This window comes from Lipophrys pholis (assembly GCF_963383615.2).
Source record: "Lipophrys pholis genome assembly, chromosome: 2".
Classification (NCBI taxonomy): domain Eukaryota; kingdom Metazoa; phylum Chordata; class Actinopteri; order Blenniiformes; family Blenniidae; genus Lipophrys; species Lipophrys pholis.
In genome coordinates this window covers 18,238,534-18,259,189 of record NC_137636.1, presented here as the reverse complement: position 1 = coordinate 18,259,189, position 20,656 = coordinate 18,238,534, and the positions used below count along the sequence as shown (strand labels likewise).

At 40.2% G+C, this 20,656-nt stretch overlaps 2 protein-coding genes across 2 annotated transcripts; both read right to left on the bottom strand.

Moving 5' to 3' along the window:
• Window positions 1-4,202: 4,202 nt before the first annotated feature.
• Window positions 4,203-12,847, bottom strand: kifbp (kinesin family binding protein). The gene is made up of 13 exons (XM_080458667.1): window positions 12,363-12,847; window positions 11,877-11,975; window positions 10,632-10,711; window positions 10,383-10,441; window positions 10,064-10,188; window positions 9,176-9,269; window positions 8,963-9,075; window positions 8,548-8,697; window positions 8,119-8,193; window positions 7,271-7,433; window positions 6,966-7,140; window positions 6,704-6,889; window positions 4,203-5,894 (listed from the first exon to the last, which is right to left on the bottom strand). Exons 1-13 carry the CDS (start codon window positions 12,816-12,818, stop codon window positions 5,756-5,758), a joined length of 1,914 nt encoding a protein of 637 aa, XP_080314793.1. The 5' UTR covers window positions 12,819-12,847; the 3' UTR covers window positions 4,203-5,755.
• A 1,722-nt stretch (window positions 12,848-14,569) lies between these two features.
• mpc1 (mitochondrial pyruvate carrier 1) lies at window positions 14,570-18,876 on the bottom strand. The gene is made up of 4 exons (XM_080458611.1): window positions 18,663-18,876; window positions 16,834-16,930; window positions 16,418-16,550; window positions 14,570-15,426 (listed from the first exon to the last, which is right to left on the bottom strand). Exons 1-4 carry the CDS (start codon window positions 18,735-18,737, stop codon window positions 15,399-15,401), a joined length of 333 nt encoding a protein of 110 aa, XP_080314737.1. The 5' UTR covers window positions 18,738-18,876; the 3' UTR covers window positions 14,570-15,398.
• Window positions 18,877-20,656: the final 1,780 nt, after the last annotated feature.

Sequence of the window (20,656 nt, the reverse complement as noted above, 5' to 3'; positions counted from 1 at the left end):
TAGTATTTAATCCACTTCTTTTCTAATTTTTTTGTTTGTTTTTTTGTTGCTGGTTTTTTTGATACCTCAGTTTCACATTTGTGTTTGTAAGTGTGTGTGTGTGTGTGTGTGTGCGTGTGTGTGTGTGTGTGTGTGTGTGTGTGTGTGTGTGTGTGTGTGTGTGTGTGTGTGTGTGTGTGCGTGTGTGTGTTGTTCTTTTCGTGACATAAGACGATGCTGGTAAACACACGTTGAGATATTTCTGGTGCTGACACCTGGTATGTGACAGAGCCTCGGGCAGACAAAACATCTGTACGGCATTCATTCTTCCAATGGTGACTAAGAAGTAACGCAGAACTGATAAGTGCTGACATGAGAAGATGTAAAAGTAGACAGCTATAAACCATGTTGCAAGCAGATGACTCAACTCTCATTTTAAGGAAGTGTGATTGGTGGAGAGAGCAGACGTAGGGAGAACAAGGACAAACATTAGCCTATTTTTGCAGATTTCTGTCACGCATTCACACCAGAAGGCATGTTTTGGATACTAATTCGTAGTGATTGTTTTTCAGGATGTTACAACTGAGCAGATATGTAATTAAAACATTAAAATGTGTCATAACAGCTTGAATTTATTTACTCAAGCTATCTTTTGTTTTACATAATAGTCATTACAATTAATAAAAGTGTACCTGCAAATCAGCAATGGAACATGTGAATCATACTCTGTACTTCTTTCCATTGACTTTTAGTTGACCCCAAACACCTCCAAACATGACATTTCTGTGCTACTCAAACTTTATGAATAAGTTTGTTTTTGGTTGTCAAGTGCTGATCTATTGAATGAACTATAAACTGTATACACACACACACACACACACACACACACACACACACACACACACACACACACACACACACACACACACACATTCTCAGGGGGAACATACAGAAACTACAGAAATTGAACCACTTTTCATATAGGATTAATAAATCACTTTGAAAAACTGAACATTGCGTTGATACTAAATATAAAACCAATCCCTATTATTTGTTTGCTTTGTGTATCTGTGACTGTCACCTCATCAGCACATCACATCATCTCCCAGCATGCCTCACATGCTGTTTCCATACACACTTGAAGTATTATTCTTGAATCCAAACTGACACTCATTCGTGTCATTTGACACAAATTCTGAATGAATGCTAGATTCTGTGTAAAATCATGCATGGAAACCCACTTGCACAGGACAACAAGTGTGCATGAGATACTGGTTTATGTCTCCAATGATTGTTCTCAAGAGCATTTTAATGTGTCGTGCTCTACATATCAGGGTGTTCTTATTTATTGTCAGGATTCTCAGATAATTGTTGCTCAAAGGATGAGTGAGGTGTCTCGCTCATCATTGTCTTTGGCTGCTCTACATAGGACTTCTCTCGTTCTTTCTGTGTTTATTTTGTTTCCCTCTTACCATTTTCTCATGGCCGTCGGACAGAATGAGACAAAAACTCAGAGTGAGTGAACAGTTTGTTTCAGCTGACACTTTAATCTGAAGCTGCAGGAAGTGGTAACATCATTTGCTATCATTTTCCTTCAGGAAATGACACTACCCTGCCCAATCTGCACACACACACACACACACACACACACACACACACACACACACACACACACACACACACACACACACACACACACACACACACACACACGCACACACACGCACACACACGCACACACACGCACACACACGCGCACACACGCACACACACACACAAACACACGCAACCACACCACCACACAAAATTACACATTTACTCATACTGTGAATGACATCTTTATGTGGCACAATAACCTACTGAAACATTCACTTCACACACAGTTTATCTTCCCCGCCATGCATGTATCTAATGCGAACCATTACAAACTATTAATATATCTTCTATAGTCATGCTTCAGTTTATTTTGTTGCTTCAACTAGTCTCTTACATTTTCTATAAAAAGTCAGCCTTTTACAATCATCTTGGTTTCCATTTCCACGCCGTCCCGCGATGTAGGAATCCAGTCTGTTGTGTGAGTAACCAGAGTTTATAGCAGTACAGACAAAGCTATTTTCACGCTCTTAAATACGGAAATCCAGTGTTAGAATATATGCAAACATAGCAGGATGATTTCACCTAACTGCAGCTTTTGAGTTCCTGGTTTGTCAGCATCCATCGAAAGTGGTCAGAGATAGGAAAAGCAGGGAACCTGCAGCAGGAAGACCAACACTCATTGTTCCCTGGAGGCCACATCTTGCAGCTTACAGGTCTTAACACTGTGCTGCTTAGATCATGATGCCAGATGTGGAACACACCAATCAAAGCTGGTTTGATAACCTACTCCCTAGAAGTGGTCCTGTTGTGACTCATGGATGCAAATTATAAAGTTTTATTTTGCAAGAGTAGTCGGTATTGACTGAAAGTTATCATACATATGACAAGAAAACAGATACATTCTGCAGAAAAGCCAACAAGACAGAGTTGACAGTAGGCCTTAATGCCAATATAAATTACAATCTTAAAATCACTGTGTGTGGGTTGAATTTCCAGTAAGTTGTTGTATTTACACTACATTAAATTAAGTGTCTTTGTGAAACATCGTTTTGACATGCATCTGAGAAGCCACTGGTGTGTCTTTGCCCGTTTCCACACACGTCGTAATGTTTTCTTGTAGATGGTGCAGCCGCCTCACTTCACTCCACACTTGATCCTATCGCCTCGCTCAAGGTAAAAGCAACACCTCAGAGGACAATAGCTTCATGGCATAATGAACAATTGCAAAAAAAGGCAGGAAGTCAGCACGAACGCAGTTCTGTTGAGCCTCATATCCCTTTAAGTTTGAGCAGTAATGACTTTGTAAACTTCTTTAATGACATAATTTCCAACTATTATGGATCAAATTAAAGACCTACTCCCCGAAGCTGTCACACACTTACCAACCACATCTTCAGATGTGTCAATAAAACCCAATTTACAGTTATTCAGCACCCAGCCTATGGATCTCTGCGCTATCCTCAAATGTGGTTTCGTCTAAACTAACAACTTGTCTGTTAGGTCCAATTCTGACTAAATCGTTTAAAGACCTTTACCCCCGATTAGTACATAAACACTAGATCACATGAATGTATCTTTAGTAACATGCTATGTACCACAGGCTCTCAAATATACTGTTATAAAACCTCTTTTTAAAAACACCATCTTTAATCCAGATGTTTTAACAAGTTACAGGCCAATATCCAACCTTTTTTTATTTCTGAAGTCCTGGAAATAGTTTGTTTCAAGTCGAATGAGACCATTTATTCATAAACAATCTATTTGAGTCTTTTCAGTCAGGATTTAGGTCTCCTTATAGCACAGCGACGACTCTATGTCTCGTAACAAACGTATCCTTTCCTCTCATTTGATCCCCTGACCGCAGCTAGAACAGTAGAAAGTTTCTACCAAGCCTCTTTCTTCCTGTTATAATGGAGTTTCTCCTTTCTACCGTTGCTTACGCTTGCTCATGTGGAACTGTTGGTGTTTTCTTCTGAAAGAGTGTTGAGATGACGGTTTTATTTGGCACCAAAAGTAACACTGAATTGATTTGAAATCAATTGAACTGGATGGGATTGAATGAATGAATTGGACAACACGATCTGATTTAAAAATGCTTAGTGGTGGTATTTCTTTTCTTCTTTTTGTATTCATAATTTTTCTGAATAAATTGATGTCACTTCTCTGAAACTCTTGAAATGACCACCCACTGTCACAATCCATTTCCCATATGAATCATTTCTTCATGTTTTTCCTTGATTTATCATCTTCCTCAAATTTCACAGAGTTCATTTCAGGATGAACAGAGGTTTAGAATGATCTTGAATAATGAAAAAAAAAATCAATGTTGAGAACAGGCTATCCAGGTGTCCACAACATATTCTGATCACGGTTTTACAATGTCACAGCTTCAAATCTCGAAAACAATCACTGGGGAAGTACAAAGCAAAGCTGAATAACATTACCGGTAGTGGAAATTGTCTATGCATCAGAAAAGGCATAAGATTTGTGTGAAGTAATAGTTTCCTGTTGCGAAAAACATGTTAATCAAAACATTTATGAATACTTCCAGTTAACTGAAGTTCACACAACAGGACTTTACTAAAAAATATACATTTTCAACTGTATTTCGGAAACAGACGACAGTGGGATGTGTAATGGTTTTTATTGAGCTACCGTACACATATCACCAATCCAAGGTCGCATCAGACCACATGAACTCCTTTTATGAGGTTGTTTTCATCCCCAGTGGCCTCTCATCCAGGTAGTGCACCCTGTCCATTGCAGAAGCTGAACAGAAATAACTGGAGGACCATGACAAAGAACTCAACCAGTCTGAAGCTCTCGAACCTAAAACCAACCACACATCTGATAGGCTGGAAAATAGATTCTCCATCTAGCAATTTACAAATGTCTGAGGATGTGCTGCTTTCTTTGACTGTTCCTCATGATACCCAAAGACATACTTTGTAAAGTAGTCATTCAAACGTAGCTGTAGGTGTGACGGTGAACGTGGGACTATTTCTGTTTTGTGACACATTAAACTGGACTGGAACCGTATGTTTAGGAAGATGTAGGGATAGACTGCTGGTACAATTCTGGAAGTTGGTTGGTATTCCATAGCAATGCTTTGAGGCTGTATTTTTGAGGCGTTCTCTGTTGCACGGTGAATTAGTAGAAAAATGTCTTACTGATCAAAACAGTTGGAACAATAGATGGAAAAGTGGCACTGTCTTGTTTACAGTGTTTAAAGTTTGACACAGTTCTGTGTGCAGTATTTAACATCGGCAATAAAGTGCAGTTTTATGTGGTGTTGATGTTAATCAATTAAATAAATCTAATATCTGACGACAATCTGACTCTGCGCAGTAACTGCTATGAAGGAACAATAAGTGCTCAGTGAAGGCATTATTTATTTTATTAGAGACAGTTATAGACATTGTAATAATGTGGGAAACAGATCCCATATATACTCACGTGTCCAATGCTGACAACCGTTCAGCCTTTCACTCTGAGTGAAGTGCCGCAGTCACAAAATCAACATTACATTTCTGTCATGTGGACAAATACCAATAAAGGCAATCCTCTTCCACTCACAAAAACAAACAAAAATGCACATATTGGTATTGTGGCACAACTAACCTTCTTCACTGGTTTAATTGTCATATAGAGTTTGCATAAAACTTTTGATATTCTTTATGATGGAATGGAAACCTCACAGTTTCTCCAGATGCAGCTCATCACATGCACATTATGCATCTACATACTAAACCAAGATTATATGGGCCACCATAGTTATTAGTGATCATTAAACAGGTAAAGTCACTGAAGATGCATTTTAGGAGCCTGGAGTGCTTTATATAAAATAAAGCCACAACAAATGAAAACCAATATGATTAACACTAGAAAACAAGAATCAAGACTGGGGTCAGAGAAGAAAACCGTAAACTGAGCACTAAATTGACTACTCATAAGACAGAACACATGTACAGCCAGTAGTAATTGAAGCAGTCTTGTGAAATAAGCATGCTCACCCCTAAATAATGAAAAGGGCCATCAACAATTACAAGTACAGTCTGAACATGAGTCAGTCAGTCAGAATGAAGTAGTTGAGTGTCCACAGACTATAAATGTAGATATATTGGCTGTGTTAGATGGATTTAACACAAGTCGTGACGCAGTTAGTGAAATGTGGCACTCCTCAGTTGTTTGTCACCATCTTTGCTTTGAGTCGGTTGATTTTGAGAGGAAGGAGGCCGGCCATCTCAGTGCTCAGCTCCAGCTCCGTCTCCACAGTGCTCGCTGCTTCAGGATGGGACTCGCAATACTGCACCACGTACCTACACAACAGGAGGGAGACAAAGGATACACATCAAATCAGCCAGCAGCTTTCAATGAACAAGCGTTCAATGTGTTCTTAAATTCAATTAAGAGTTTGATTTGTATAGCATTTTTTTCTGAAACATCATAAAGTGCTCCGCAACAAAAATGATATTTGAAAAATGTCTATCATACTTGTAATAGTCTTTTTTGGGGGGGGGGTGTCTATGTATGGGTGTAATGCACTGATTGGTCTGCCAGGTGAACGTTGCAGTGAACGGAACCTATATTGGTAGGAACCTTTGTGGCAGCAGGCGTTGCTTGACGGAAGGACCGCATATGGTTTCTGACCGTTGCACAAAGCGACGCACCGCAACAGCGAGAAAATCTGTATGAAGTTTATGTTGGCCGGGGTATGTATGGTTGGAAAGGACACTCAATTGCGTGTGCAAAATAAAGAGGAGTTTTTTACGATACATGAAGTCTGACGTCATCTACTTTCAGACAGCGCAGGTGAGCACGGCGAGTGCGTCAGTTTCTTATTATGTCAAGGTAGCTGTAGCAGTGGGCTATAGCTATTACAATACTGAAACATAGATTAGATTAAGAATGTAGTCAATTCTGAAAAGGTGTATTTAAGCTGTGTTGTAGGCATTGATTTATAACAGATAAAACAAATGATCCAGCCTGATTTTGCTCCAAGGATCATTCCAGAGCGACGCGAGTCCGACAGAAAAACCTTCATCAGACTTGATTTTAATTACCATCATTGTCAGCAGTTTGGCAGAAAGCGTTGCACAGAATGGAATCAAATCAAATCAAATCCTACTTGTAGCTTTCCAGGGACTTGTTGAGATTATCGAGCTGAGCAGAGGGTGAAGAGGTTATCAGCCGGCTGTGTAGTCTGGCCAATCTGAAGCGAGCCACCAGAACTGGTCTGAGCACCTCGTCCTCCAGATGCTCTGGAAACTTTCCTTCTGGACAACAAAGAGAGTCTAGGAACATCTGGTAGTACCTGAAGAGCAGAGGACCGTTACTTAGTGACGAACGTTGAGGTTCAGAAACACATCAAGGAGCAAATTCACACTCACTTGGCAGAAGCCGAGCAGAGGTGGTTGAATTTCTTGACGGTGTGGTTATCTAAAAGTTCTGTATCTGCTTGTCTGTTGGCCACCGTCAGTTTCAAGTCCATCATTTCATTATAGGTCTCGGCCAACTCAAACATCATCTGCCTGCGGATCATTAGGTAGTACTGGGAGTTCAGGTCTGAAGGAAATGAAGAGCCGGTGAGTCATTTTCTCTGAGATTTCGACATAACTGTATCTTGTGTAAACAGACCAAAACGGCTCCAACGAGGAGGGAAATGGAGTACAATTCTAACTTCAGAACTGGGTACCATTGCAGATTGGTTCCAACATGTCCACTCTTCTTTTGTGCATTTTGCAGCATCGCTCTGGATCTTCTTCAAAGAAAGCCAGGATCCGAAACAGAGCACTGTGGTCCTGCAAAATCTCCACGTGGTCGGTCACGTATCCATCCATCTGGAAGTACTCCTTGGCCTTGGAGAGTGAAAGAATGAAGCGTCATGGAGTTGACCGTACATACAGCTGGACGCAAATATATTTCAGCAGCTGGTTGAAAAAAAAATTTTTTCCACAGTAACTTAATTCAAATGCGATGTTATGACTTCGTATAGCAGCTTACTGGCTCCTTCTGAGTAAAATGAGGAACAAATATCGGCCCAACACAATGTGTTTCAGCCCATCTCACTGCATGTAATGTCAGCTGGACTCACTCCATTAAAGTTATAATACAAGCTGAAATAATACATTGAGGGTTTATGCTAACAAATGTATTCAAATATATTTCATACAAAATGTTAAAAAAATAAAGAAAAAAAAACAAAGACTGCTTTACTTTCTAAGGTGTTTTTTTTTTTTTCCTTCTTCTCTCTCTCTGGAGGAATCTGTTGGGTTGCAGCTCTTGTTCACTATAAATCACTTTAGACATGATCTGCCACCATAGTAAAATATTTTTTACAAGAGGACAAATAAATGAATGGCTTTTTGCTGTGGATTTCCTGTTCTACTCTCATCATGTTTATAAATGGATCCAATAAATGGATTTTAACTCATTTTCATCGTATTATATCAGACATTTTAATAACCGAAATATACACAAGCTGTAGGGCTCCGGGTGTGTTGACCGTGATCAGGAACGGTTCAGTGCGTGTGTGTTGCGTACCTGTGTCACATAGTTCTGTCCCACCAGAAACACAGATCTGGCCTCGGTGAAATCCAGCGGGAGCAAACACATCACCTGAAAAGCACAAAGTCTGATGACATCTCCGATGATGATTCAAGTACTAACCTGGAGGATGGCGCCCTCTAATGGTGAGATAATACAGCCAGAATTTGTCACAAACAGTGAACCATAATGGAAAGTAGTGATGTTACTTTGTTGGGACATCCAAGGACATTTATATGTAGTTGCTGCGTTATTTTCAGTCATTGTTTTTGTTAACGAACTGGTGATATCAGAGTGACATCGAATGTAACTGAAACAAATACTGTCAGGAATAATATTTCCTCGCAAATAGAATAACAACGTTAACTTTAAAATGATATATTCAGCATTGGTGGTAGCAGAAAGAGTATCAAACAACCTACAGACCTTTTCTTCCACACTTGCAATTGAATCGAAGGTATCTTCAGAGCCAAAAAGCAGAGCGCTCTTTCTCCCTTTCTCTTCCTCCTCCTCCTGTTGTCGTCTTGCTCTTTTCATCTCATCTTGACGTTCGACATCCAGCTTCCCAATGTTGTCCTGAAAAGACAGTCGTCAGTACACATTTAGAATCTGTAAAATTTCAACCATTTCTTGAATTTTAATGGAAATAAACAGTAATTTTATTTTTCATGACTGAATTTACAAAAAATAAAACAAAGAATAGCAATATTCCAGTTTATGTGTAAGAAATCTACAATATATGAAAGTTTCTGTGTTTTAATCAAAGGATGTGAAAAATGAAATTCCCAATTGTATTGTAATTATCAGACCCGAGATCTGTGCAGAAAAAGCTCAACCGTACCTCCAGCTGCTTCTTGGCATCTTCCAGGAGGTTGAGACCATATTTAATCCAACATCTTGCAATCTCTGCTCTCTTCTGTCTGAGCTGCTCTCGGCGCTCATTCTCCGCATTACCTGAATTAGAGAATTAAGGGTGAAAAAAAATAAAGAAAACTCAACGGTGAGCTTAACTGTTTGGATATGCACACTGATGAAATGCTTTGCAGACACTTACTCTCCTGCGCTGCAGCTTCAGATGGAACCTCTCCCGCCAGACCTGATATGACCGTAGCTGCTGAGAGACAATGTCTGCCCTCCATGAATCGACCCTGAAAAACATAAACACATGAACACAGAATTCCAAATATCGGTACTATTTTCTTTCTAATAACTGCTTTCCAGGATTTCACCAAATTGCTCCATGAAGGCCAAACACAAGTTTGGTGATTGAGGATAAACGACAGTCAGAGTTTTACTCCCTACAACTTTAAGCCACATGGATGCGACCCTCTTGTCCACCAGGACAAATTCCAATTTTGTGGCCTCTCATCCTGTGCAATGCATTAATAGGAAAGAATCAATCCATTTTAAAGGAGTTTGGTTCCAGACCCGAAGCTGTCGAGGAGGTGAGCCCTCTTGACCTCCTGCACCAGCTCCCGCTGGCTCTCCCCCCCCCCCCCCAGCGAGGAGACATGGCATATCCCAGGGGCCCGTTTCTGCTGCAGCTGCCCTGTGGCTCTCCGCCATCTAAAACAATGTGAACAATGCACCTCTCCCCATGTTGGACTTCACGAGTGGTGGGTCCACACAGCTTGTTCAGGTTGTGTTTGACTGGGACTAGTGAGCTCCCCAACGTCTCTATACAGACGCGTAACACCAAAAACAAATGAATGTGTCCACTTAAAGCAGACCTGTACAACACATCCGGTAATTAAAAAATGATATCGTTCACATGAGGTCAGTTTATCTAACCCGGGTTCAAGTATTTGGAAAATGAAACCAATAACTGGAGTGAACCTTTAAAAAAAATATGCAGCCTGTCTTCTTTTCACCGAGACATGCAGTTCACACAATTCGGTCACAGTTTAGGAAATAAATTAGTTGTTAAAATCAAAGCTCATACCTTGGTGATATAATATTGTGATAGTGTGGCAGCGTTTAACGCCCACTCCATTGGATTGAACTGATTTAGTTGCAGTTGTCTCTGCAGGGTACTGTGGCAGTAGGTGGCTGCACGCTCAGTTTGACCTGGAAGGCAAAACAGAGCTATTTTACTACGAACACATGAATCTACGTATTAAAATTAGAATAACTGTTGATCAAATTCACAAGGAAGCTTTAAGAAATTAGGAAGTAAAGCTGTAATATTATCTCACTAAGTTGTTTGTTTGTTTTTTGGAGACTTGATACAAAAATGAGACGTTACAAAATCTCGTACTCACCAAGGCTTTTATAAACTTGTGCAAGATAGTACATGGTGTGTATGAAGGCCAACTCAAACCTGACACAGGTGAAGGAATAGAACAGAATAGAAAAGAAATGCGTTATTAATCTCAGCGAGAGATTCTTGTAGCATAGCTCCACACAAAAATAGCAAAGAAGGTAAACAAAGTAAACAGCCAATGTAAGCATATCAAGAAAATATGTGACCATCAACATCACGCATGAAGCTGTATTAGTGAAAGTATCACCTCTTGGTTCTTTCCTGATGTGTTAGCAGGCTTTCCTCAGCAGTGAAGTACTCGGTCATATCAGTGGGAGGAGTCCCATCCTAAGACAAAATCACAAAGACAGTCTGCTCATCGGTGTTTAAACTTGTGCAGTGATTTCATCTTGTGCAGTGACAACACATCTCCCCTGAAACATTTGACCATGTGGTTTATGCTTCATACGTTAGACTGTGTGAATCATAAAGTGCCTCTTTGAAAGGTTCAGTAGTGGTGTGGTTAGTTGTTTTTTTTTAAAGATGGATTTTTTTTATTCTCCTGCTGTTGGAAAATAATTGCAAACAACTTCTAGTCTAATAAGAAGGTGGAAACAAAGCAATCAGAGTACCAGATGCTTGGAGATCATTTTTAATCCTAAAACACTACTCAGTTTTGGGAGGGACCGTCACCAACCAAGGGATGTGCAATGCATATAAAGTCAACAAGTATACATCAACCCAATGTGCTGCATTTGTATTTCTTCCAAACAAGATGATAACAATACACCCTAAACAAAGCAAAGTTTCACTGTGAAACAATCAGAAAATGTCCAAATTGTAGTGAGATGAATATATATATATATATTTTTAAAGGAGACATGAAACAATGCAAAGCTCCGACTTCTCAACAAAGGAATCATTGTTGACCTCAATGGCGACCAGCACAATGGACACCAGTACCTAACTGAAAGTGAAGCATATCTCCCATGACAACATTGCCTCTTGACACAATAAAGCATACAAATATGTAGATAAGAAAACTGTCATCTCCCTCTGCCCATTCTCACTTTCTTGCAGTGACAAAAGCACCGCAGTAAGCATATTTATTGAGGTGCATTTCTTTGGAAGACTGCATTTCAGAAGATTGAAAGACCAGAGAGTGGAAGAGACGGCAGAAAATATCACTGAGATTTCACTGCCTACAGCTGCTCCTTCTTTTTGCTGTTTGCAGCATCTGGTTAAAGCAGCAACTTTAAATCACAGTATCCCAAACCAAGTTTGTCATCTTCACGACTCTCCCTAACCCCTTTCGCTAAGGGTTTTTGATTTGAGGGAGAGAGTTGTAGAACATGCAAAATACAAACAGAAAGGCCATTTCTCAGATTCAGATGTCGGCCACCTTAACGTGACACAACAACACTAACCACTTCATCAGTGTGCTCTCTAATAAAATGTTTAAAGAAAACCAATCAAGCAGCATCAAGTCAGGGGCACAACAAACCAGCCTTACCTCTTTCATGTAACGTTGGTAGATGGATTCAGCAGATTCAAGAAAGCCCTGAGCCATCTCCGTCTCATCCCGGCCTGCCCAAAGGATGCCCAGCTGGTTCTGATAGCACAGTGGGGGTCAACACATGAGCATCAGATAATCGGCATCAGCTGATGTCTTAAAACAGTGAAAGTATTTGTGAAAGAAGGGTCTACTACACATATGTACCACATTTATGAACAACGATTCATTATTATCACAATGAATGATTTACAAATGGAGATAGGTGATTAGGAGCCGTGCGGATATAAAGAAAGATGAGCATACAGTGACCTGCAATGTTTAAAATGGAATTGTTCAAAAAGGTTTTGGGCTGAAGGTACTCTTTAAATTGCAAGTGTTGCGTGGGATCTTATATTTAATCTTAGTCTGCAGTGTCAGTTGCTGGATAAAGGAGAACTGGCAGTCAAACATGCATTATGACAGTGTGATGACTGTCAGCATTACCCTGACATGGATATACAGCGACACGTTCTCCGTCGACGCTCTGCATCTCTCCAGCTGCTTCATGCAGTTCAGGAGATGCTCCTGGCCGGCTGACAGCTCCTCGGTCTCCACATGGTTCACGCCCAGGTAGTACTCCACAGCCCCGAGCTTAGCGGCCCGCAGCCCGGCCGGAGAGTCCCCGCTGAAGCCCCGGCCGAAGACGTCCTCCGTCTGCCCGTCCAGCGGCTCCTCGGGCGGCCGTTGCTCGCTGCTCTCCGCCCGGCTGTCCTCCTCACCGTCCCCCGCTTCAAAGCTCTTCAGAGAGCAGTAAATCTCTCTGAGAAGCTCCCTGGCCTTGTACTTGGAGCGGAACGGGTCGTTCTCCGGATCATTTCGTGACTCCACCTCGGTCAGGTTGAGGGCGTTGGAGAATTTGTCGCAGACGGCTCTCCACTCATCACTGCTGAGTGACGCCATGTTGGTTTTCTTCTAGTCACCGCCTCGCTAGCGATATCTGGCAACCCCAGGGTTGCCAGATATCGCTAAGTGAACAAGCAACTGAGATTCTTAAAACAAGCGACTTCATCCTAAATAAATAACTGTGTGTGTGTGTGTGTGTGTGTGTGTGTGTGTGTGTGTGTGTGTGTGTGTGTGTGTGTGTGTGCGCATAAGGGCTCTCTCTCTCTCTCTCTCTCTTTCTCTTGCTCGCTCTAGCTTTGTCTTTCTAAATGTAAACATTTATTAATGTGCCATATCATATGTCAGTCTTTGTAAGAAAACATAATACAAAGTATCTCAGTATTAACGTTCATATTTGTTATGTGTGAAAATTTGGAGAGCGATGATTATTACGGGCGGACTACGCATTTCTCAGTAGAAATATATGCACTTCCAGTGCAGGGTGCCCCATCCAAGATGGCGCCGCGCTGCGATGTCAGCTCCAGTAGACAGCGCCAGTCAATGATGTCTATGGCCACTAGCTTGGCACAAGAACAAGCCTAAAGACGCTTATATTAAGCGGACCTGGCAACACAGAAGCAGGCAATTCTTCTTCGCCGTTTTATGTTGATAGCAGTTTAAATGCACGATGCTGCACTAGTGCCGCCATTTGGTTTTAACTGTCTATCGGTGTTGGTTTACAGTATTTCACGAGTATCCAAATAATTTCAGATGGCATCGTGACACCACAACTCCCAATTGTTCCTTTGTTTTCAATGGTGTCCTAGTCAGACTAATGTTGGTAAAAACTGGTTGTTTCCCAGGACAGAGTAATTCTGCACCCATGAACCGTGAACCCAGCAGAAAAATAAAGAACAATGGCCTTTTTTATTTTATTGTCCTCTGGGCCAGATCAAACCGTTTTTATAGGCCAATGTTGTCCCGTTGACCTCGTATTGACACCCAAAGTCTATTATATCCACGCTGGTAGTCTTATCACTGAAAATGAAATGATCTCTCTATACAGCGGTGTAGTTTTAATGAGTTCCAACACCCGAGTGTACTTGACAGTAAAATGCAACTCAAACAAGAGTTGTCTTCATGTTTCAGTTCCTTCGAAACATCTTTTTTGATGTCCATCATCTCAGAGTCAGCTTGACAAATGAAGTGAAACTGTTTTCACATGAACTGCTGTCAGACCGCAGCCTTTGGAAACGCAGTTTTTCATCTTGACGCACAAACGATGCCTTGCTATGACATCCAATTTGTTTCTCTGAACTTCCTGGAAGTTCAGCATTTGACAGCATCTACAAATTACTGTAACTGGAAGTCAGAACTTTGTTACTCAGGAAACCACCATCAGGTCTGACAATCCTGGACACAATCTCATTGTTGTTGGTCTCAACCGACGATAATGTGTTTACCATTGTTGGTGTCCATTCACACTGAGGAAAAAAGAAAATATACAAGATGTGATTTTGCTCTAATCTTTAATGATGTGAGATACTAAACCTTTATTTTTTTTTATTTGTTCTTGTACTGAGTGAAAGAAAGCTAAAAAAAAAAAAAGAAAGATGTATAGCACTCAAACTTAGAGGAAATGATGTGTTTGTTTAAAAAATTCACTTGCAAAGTACTGAGAGTGAAAAGATGCGATTGACCTCTCCGATTACGTGTAAATTACATTGTAACGGTGGAATGATGCTTGACCTTCATAACAGGGAAAACATCAAAACTGCAGCTGTAAAACTGAACTTTAGGGAAACCCTGAAGACACTGTGAAAAAGGTGTGTTTTTCAAACCTGTTTATTTTAATAAACCCAAAGAATCAAAACATTTATCGGGGGTTAATAATGTCAATTATACAGCGACAATAAATTAAAGTGAATGACAACAACACAAAGTCCATGTTTGGTCAGCACTGACAGAAGCAGCTTGTCTCCTCAAGATTGAAACTTTCTGAACAGTCTCAGGTATCAACATAACTACAATGCGTTACAATGTGAGATGACATTTCATTTAAATAATTATCTGAATTCTGTTTTCAAGATCATCAGCTATACAGACATTTGACAGCATAGTATCGAACCTCCTACACTGAAACCGACAACTGTGCTGCTCTCTCTGTGCTTGAGGATAGGCTAATGGATGAATCTGTTGCCAGTGAGGACAGCGTGAACCTTTCTGCACAAGCTGAACTGTCATTCATTTCATTTTCCAAGCAGGTTGCGACTTGGAATTGAAAATGAAAAAACTAAATCAAATGATAAGATGGAAGTTAGTCTGAAAGTGTGTGACAGCGGGTGGTGGATCCTTTGTGCAAGATAACACACTGTCACTCTGGCCTGCAGACTGAACCTTCAGGTTGGAGACTGGTGTGTCACTTCAAATGTGGCTAAAATCTAAAACTAAATCACTGCAGTAGCCCTGACTTTAATAAGAAACTTTCTTCTGTCTGTGTCGTAAAGTGACTAAAATTACACGAGTTGGCTATCTTGGTAACATCAGGGTAAGAATTTCCTAAGTGCATTACTGATTGGATTTGGTGTTTCGGTGCACGAGCTCTGATATCCAGGTTCACGGGTGTCGCAGCACAGCGCCACTCAGCTTTTGGCCTCTTTATGAAGATTTTCCTCTTTTCTCAAGGCTGAAATAACAAACAAACAAACAGTCAGAATAAACACAATAAAGCCTTCACTAAAAGTCCTCATGTTTATAAGATGCAGGGTTCAAAGCGTGCGGAAAAAGTATAGTCCGCTTATTAGTCCGGAAATTATGGTAACTAAATAGACAAATAGATTGGAGAAATTGCCTCGTCAACACATAAACAGCCAAAATAAACATAGGGATATTTTGAGAAAGCAAATTACCTGCAAGAGCAAGTACAACATATATACTCATTACCCAAATTCTAATCACAGATCTTTCATTTTTAAGTCTGATTTTACAAATCCTAAGGTTGAACTTGTTGGAGTCGTATGCCAAGCACCTGCAGTGTGTTTGGCCTCAGCGACCTTTCCTCAACAAACTGTAGACAATAACAACTAAGAACAATTTTAGAGCAATGATGGATTTCCTGACGTGTCCATCCATATCCTGCTTTAGGAAATAGAAGCCGTGTCTTTGTTCAGAGGGTGAATCCTTCAAAAGAATTGAGGGACTAAACAGCAGCTTTCAGAGGACTCTTCCAAGAGCTGTACAGGTCGCCTAGCAACCACAAATGAGTCTTGAAAAGGGAGCGAGAGCCACTTGTTGCACTTTCATTTCGACTTCACTGACAATTAATTGTATTTGTTTTGTTTGCGATTCGAGAAAGGTCGAAGCCAATATCACTCAGTGGGTTTCCTCTCTTGTCATTTGTTCATGCATATTATACCGACCTGAACGCCGAGCAGGGCAAAGGACAAGCACCAGTAAAGACTCCTGCATTAGTCACATAAATCCTTAGCATTATGAATAATACAATATGTGAAGTTGATCTGTTGTGGCGTCTGGTTCCACTCAACAAAGGATCCATTTTTTTTAGCAGCATTTGAAAGGGCTTTTGAACCGGGACACTTACACAAGTAAGATCTGCTTACCTACTTGCTCATAAGAACAAGAACTAAAAAAAAAAAGCACCGTAAATGGTTCCTCACTTGTATTTGATGAGCCGGCTTCCCTGAACCAGCTGTGCTGACTCGTTGGTCAAATGGCAGGCGAACAGAAGCCAGTTACGTGGCTGCACCTTGTAGGCAAACCTCATGAAGAGGAGTGAATAACAGCACAGAGCTGCGGGGAAAGAGAAGAGGAAACATGGTAAATACAAGACCGGCTTTTTAAATATAACCTGCATAACGGCATGCACGCTGTGCGTCTCTAAAAATGGAAAATGAGATATCTAATTGCATCTAAACTGAAAAGCAAATCTCGGCTTGACTATTGAGTTTTTAGAGCAAATTTGTTGAACTTTATTTTTTCTGTAAAAGGACAAACGACAGCACTAAAAAAGAGAGCAGCGCTGCGTGAGTACTGCACGAAGGTCCATACTGATACATGTGTCTGTATGTCTTACCAAAGGTCATTCTGCCACTGATGATTTCAGGGCTCTTCTTCATATCTGTGATGGCGGCGATAGGAAGACCCCAGTTTGCCACAGGACCCCAGAAATGCTGCGGAAAAAAAGTAAAAAAAGAAGAGAAGTTAGGTGTTTTACATCGATTGTAAATGTATGCGTGAAGTTGAAAGAGATACAAATGATAAAGAGCAGTGGCTGTCAAAGTGTGTGTGTGGCGGTGGGCTGCGATTTAGGTAAAGACACAGGAATCACCTAAAAGTAAGGGTCAAAACAGCAATTTATAAATAAGCCTCTGGGATGGAACAACTGACGTAAAGAGAAAGAGAACCTTTGTTGACTTACCGTGCTGATGAATGTTTGAGGTTTTGAGTTTTTTGGCGCCACATAGAGGAGAGGAGAACATGAAGTATGTAGATTAGTCAAACAGAAATCACAATCACATTAATTCACCAATGACAAACTGATGATTTCTATCCATGTTACTAAATAAAAAACAAATATGACCAACTTTCAGTAGCTGTCTCCGTCACTCCCTGGAATACTGTTTGTAACAAAAATATGCAACTTTGTGAACACTGACAAAAACGGAGCCAAACAGCCCCCAGGCAAAGCTCCACAGAACACGTTAGCAAGGGTCCAGAAGTCTTCAAAACGTACTCCTCATTCACTTCTACAGCGCAATTATTTGTCTTTTAAAGCATTGTTTACATATTAGGCACAAAGGTCATCAGAAGACAACATGGATGATCCAGTGTATTCATCATATGTGCAAACAAAGCACCTTCCTGGAGCCTCTACGTTTCCACTTCCATCTCACGGAGTGACTGTGGCTGATCTGTGTGCAGTACACACACAACCAGGGCTTCATGTAAACATTAGCCAGAGTCTTAGAAACAATCAGATGACTTCTTTCAACTTAATGACACCACAAACCTTCCACAGCGTGGCACGCAACCAGACAGATAACTCCCTTTGAGAGTTTTCACAATAGGGCCTCTGAGGGGCAATAGCATACTTTCAAGGTGAACTATTTATTTCTGCATAAGTTTAAAAATAATGTGTGTGAAAGGACACTGTGACAGGGACAACACCGTTTTCAGATGTTGCCTAATCCCTGGTGTTTTAGATATGAAGGCAAAAACTGACAAGCACACGGATTGAACCACAGTTTCACTCTGCATAAAAACCAAACCTCCTGGTGCACGGTCAATGACAAACACTTGTTTAAAAAAAATAATCATAATGGCCATCATATAACAGCAGTTCCTCGGATGACAACAATTAGTATTCATAGGAATATTTTTATTATTTTACTCGTACTGAAGTACGATTTACATCATGTAAATAACTACTGCTTACATCCCTGATTTGAATTAAAATACACATCTTTTCACATTATCTAGTGATAAATGTATAGTTTTAAGACATGACTTGATGCCGAATCTCAACTTGACGGAACAAACTACATTGTTTAATTCTTATACACTGCGTTGATTTTAGGAAATTAGATTCAAACGTAGATGGAGAAAGTATGCGAAGCTTCTAATATCGGCAAGAGTATTCTCACGAGTGTACTCTGAATAATAAAAGTATTTAATTGAGTACCAACTCTTCAATGACAAGAGGAATGACGGCTGATCTCCGGAAGGCAAACCACCATCCTCACTTTTTCTAACATTCAGATAAATAACCGCACCTGTTTTGTTTTGTTGTGTGTTTTATGTTGAACAATCCTCATGTCTGGACTGTAAATAAAGCGAGCTGGTAAACATGAGCCGCGGTGAAGTAGCTGCTAGCTGCCTTAGCATCAATGTGCAGAAAACCACGAACCTCGTCAGATAGTCCCTGAACTCTTTGCTCTTCAGGTGGTCGATGGCTTTACGAGCGACTGTCCCCGCCATGGTGTTGACTTCAGGAGGCTGGGCGTCTTAGCCGAGGGAAGCGGTGTTTCTGTTCGGTTTGAAGGGCGACCGAGGGGCTCCGCTGCTCAGAGGACGACCGCTCTGATTTACGCCCCTGTCGTAAACACACAGGTCCACATCCCGGCCACTGGGGGGCGCTGTTTATCGTCAAACCTAAAATTCACAACCAATCCCCAACGTCAACTCGGGATGGTTTTCCCTGAATCTTTTAACAACAACAACAACAACACGACAGAGTTCGTCTAAAACACAAGGAAATAGAATAAAGACATTGAAACAATTAAGGATCTTAATCTTAAGCGATAAAAATGATGAAATACATTAAAACAAAGCAATTATTATCTTAATCTTGAGTTATGAAGATTATGAAATACATTAAAAGTAAGTGATTAAGTGATGCATTAAAAAAAGAAAAAATCTTTTAAAACGTTATTAAGAGAAAGGCAATAGAACTAGTAAAATCCATTGTTTATTGCATAGACTTAGCAAATAATATAGTTTTAAAGGCCTGATTTATGTTATATATATATATAAACCTGAGTGGGTCAGCAGTCTTCAGTAAACACTGTATATAATGTTTTTATTGGGCATATTTTATATTACTTTTCCATTTTATCCTATATTTTACTTGTGTTTTCACATTGACCGGGCTTTGATTACAGAATTTCGTATTATGTCATGTAACGTACTACAATAAATACTCCTTGAATCCTTGAAAAACACCTTTAGAAAAAGGTTTTGGGCAGGGTGTCAAGGTGCAAATTGTGGGATCAAAGTGAACAATATTGGTTAGAACTGCACAATCTTAAGGGGGAAAATGTCACAGATTAATTGGAATATTTTTGTAGGGGGAACAGGTGTTGCAGTCTTAATGTCTGAAGTAGACTGACCGACTCACATTCTTATCTGTATAATGTATTTGGGTGAAAAAGGATACAAAATCCTCACATGCTGCAACAGATAACAGTTCAGGAGGGACTGACGCTGAGGGATTAGTCAGTCTGTCCAAGACACTAAACAAATTACATCTATTGTTACTGCGTTTGGTGATAATCTCAAAGAAAAAGGACTGTCTGGCCCTTTCCTAATTCTAATATATATATATTCAAAGTGTCTCTTCACAGACATCACACAAAATCTCTGGATTTTCTTTTCCATTCCAGGCCGAGGTGTTGAATTAAAAAGACAAAACATAAAATATACACTGAAGTGAATTTGGAGGAATGTTGGCAAACAATATGTGGGTCCTGGATTAGCATTACTTATCTATCCATGTTCTGTGCTCCACAATCCAGTTCATGGTCACAGGAGTTGATCCCTGAATGCAACATACACCCTGAACAGAGACTGACAACACATATACACACCAATGGGAAATTCAGTGTCACCAATTCATTTAAAGTTTGTTTGTTTGTTTGGACAGTGCTCAAGATGTTCTGGTTTTCTCCTCCCTTGCAAAACAGTTGAATGCCAAAAGGTGTGTCTGTGACTAACTGACTGCTGTAGCTCTCAGTCATAGGTCTCAAAGCAGTATTAAATATGGATGGATTTTGTTTATGAAATGAAGCAAAAAGCAAATGAACATGTGTTTATTAATGATAATGCATTAATTACTTTCTTGTCACAATATCAGTCTTAGTCTGTGTTCCTGCTGTGCTCACAGAGAAAAAGATACACTCACGCAACTCTACAGAACACTCTTCAATATGGGTACATACTGTAAATATACTGATATTTACGTACCCATATTGAAGACTGGAGAGTTTACAAATTTTGTGATCTGCAGCTCAAAAAAAAACAAAAACAGTTCCTACACAGTCGCTGTAACACACATCTGGAAATATTGATAAAGATGAATCATGCTAGATCTAATATCTGTATAGCATAAAAAAGGCTTA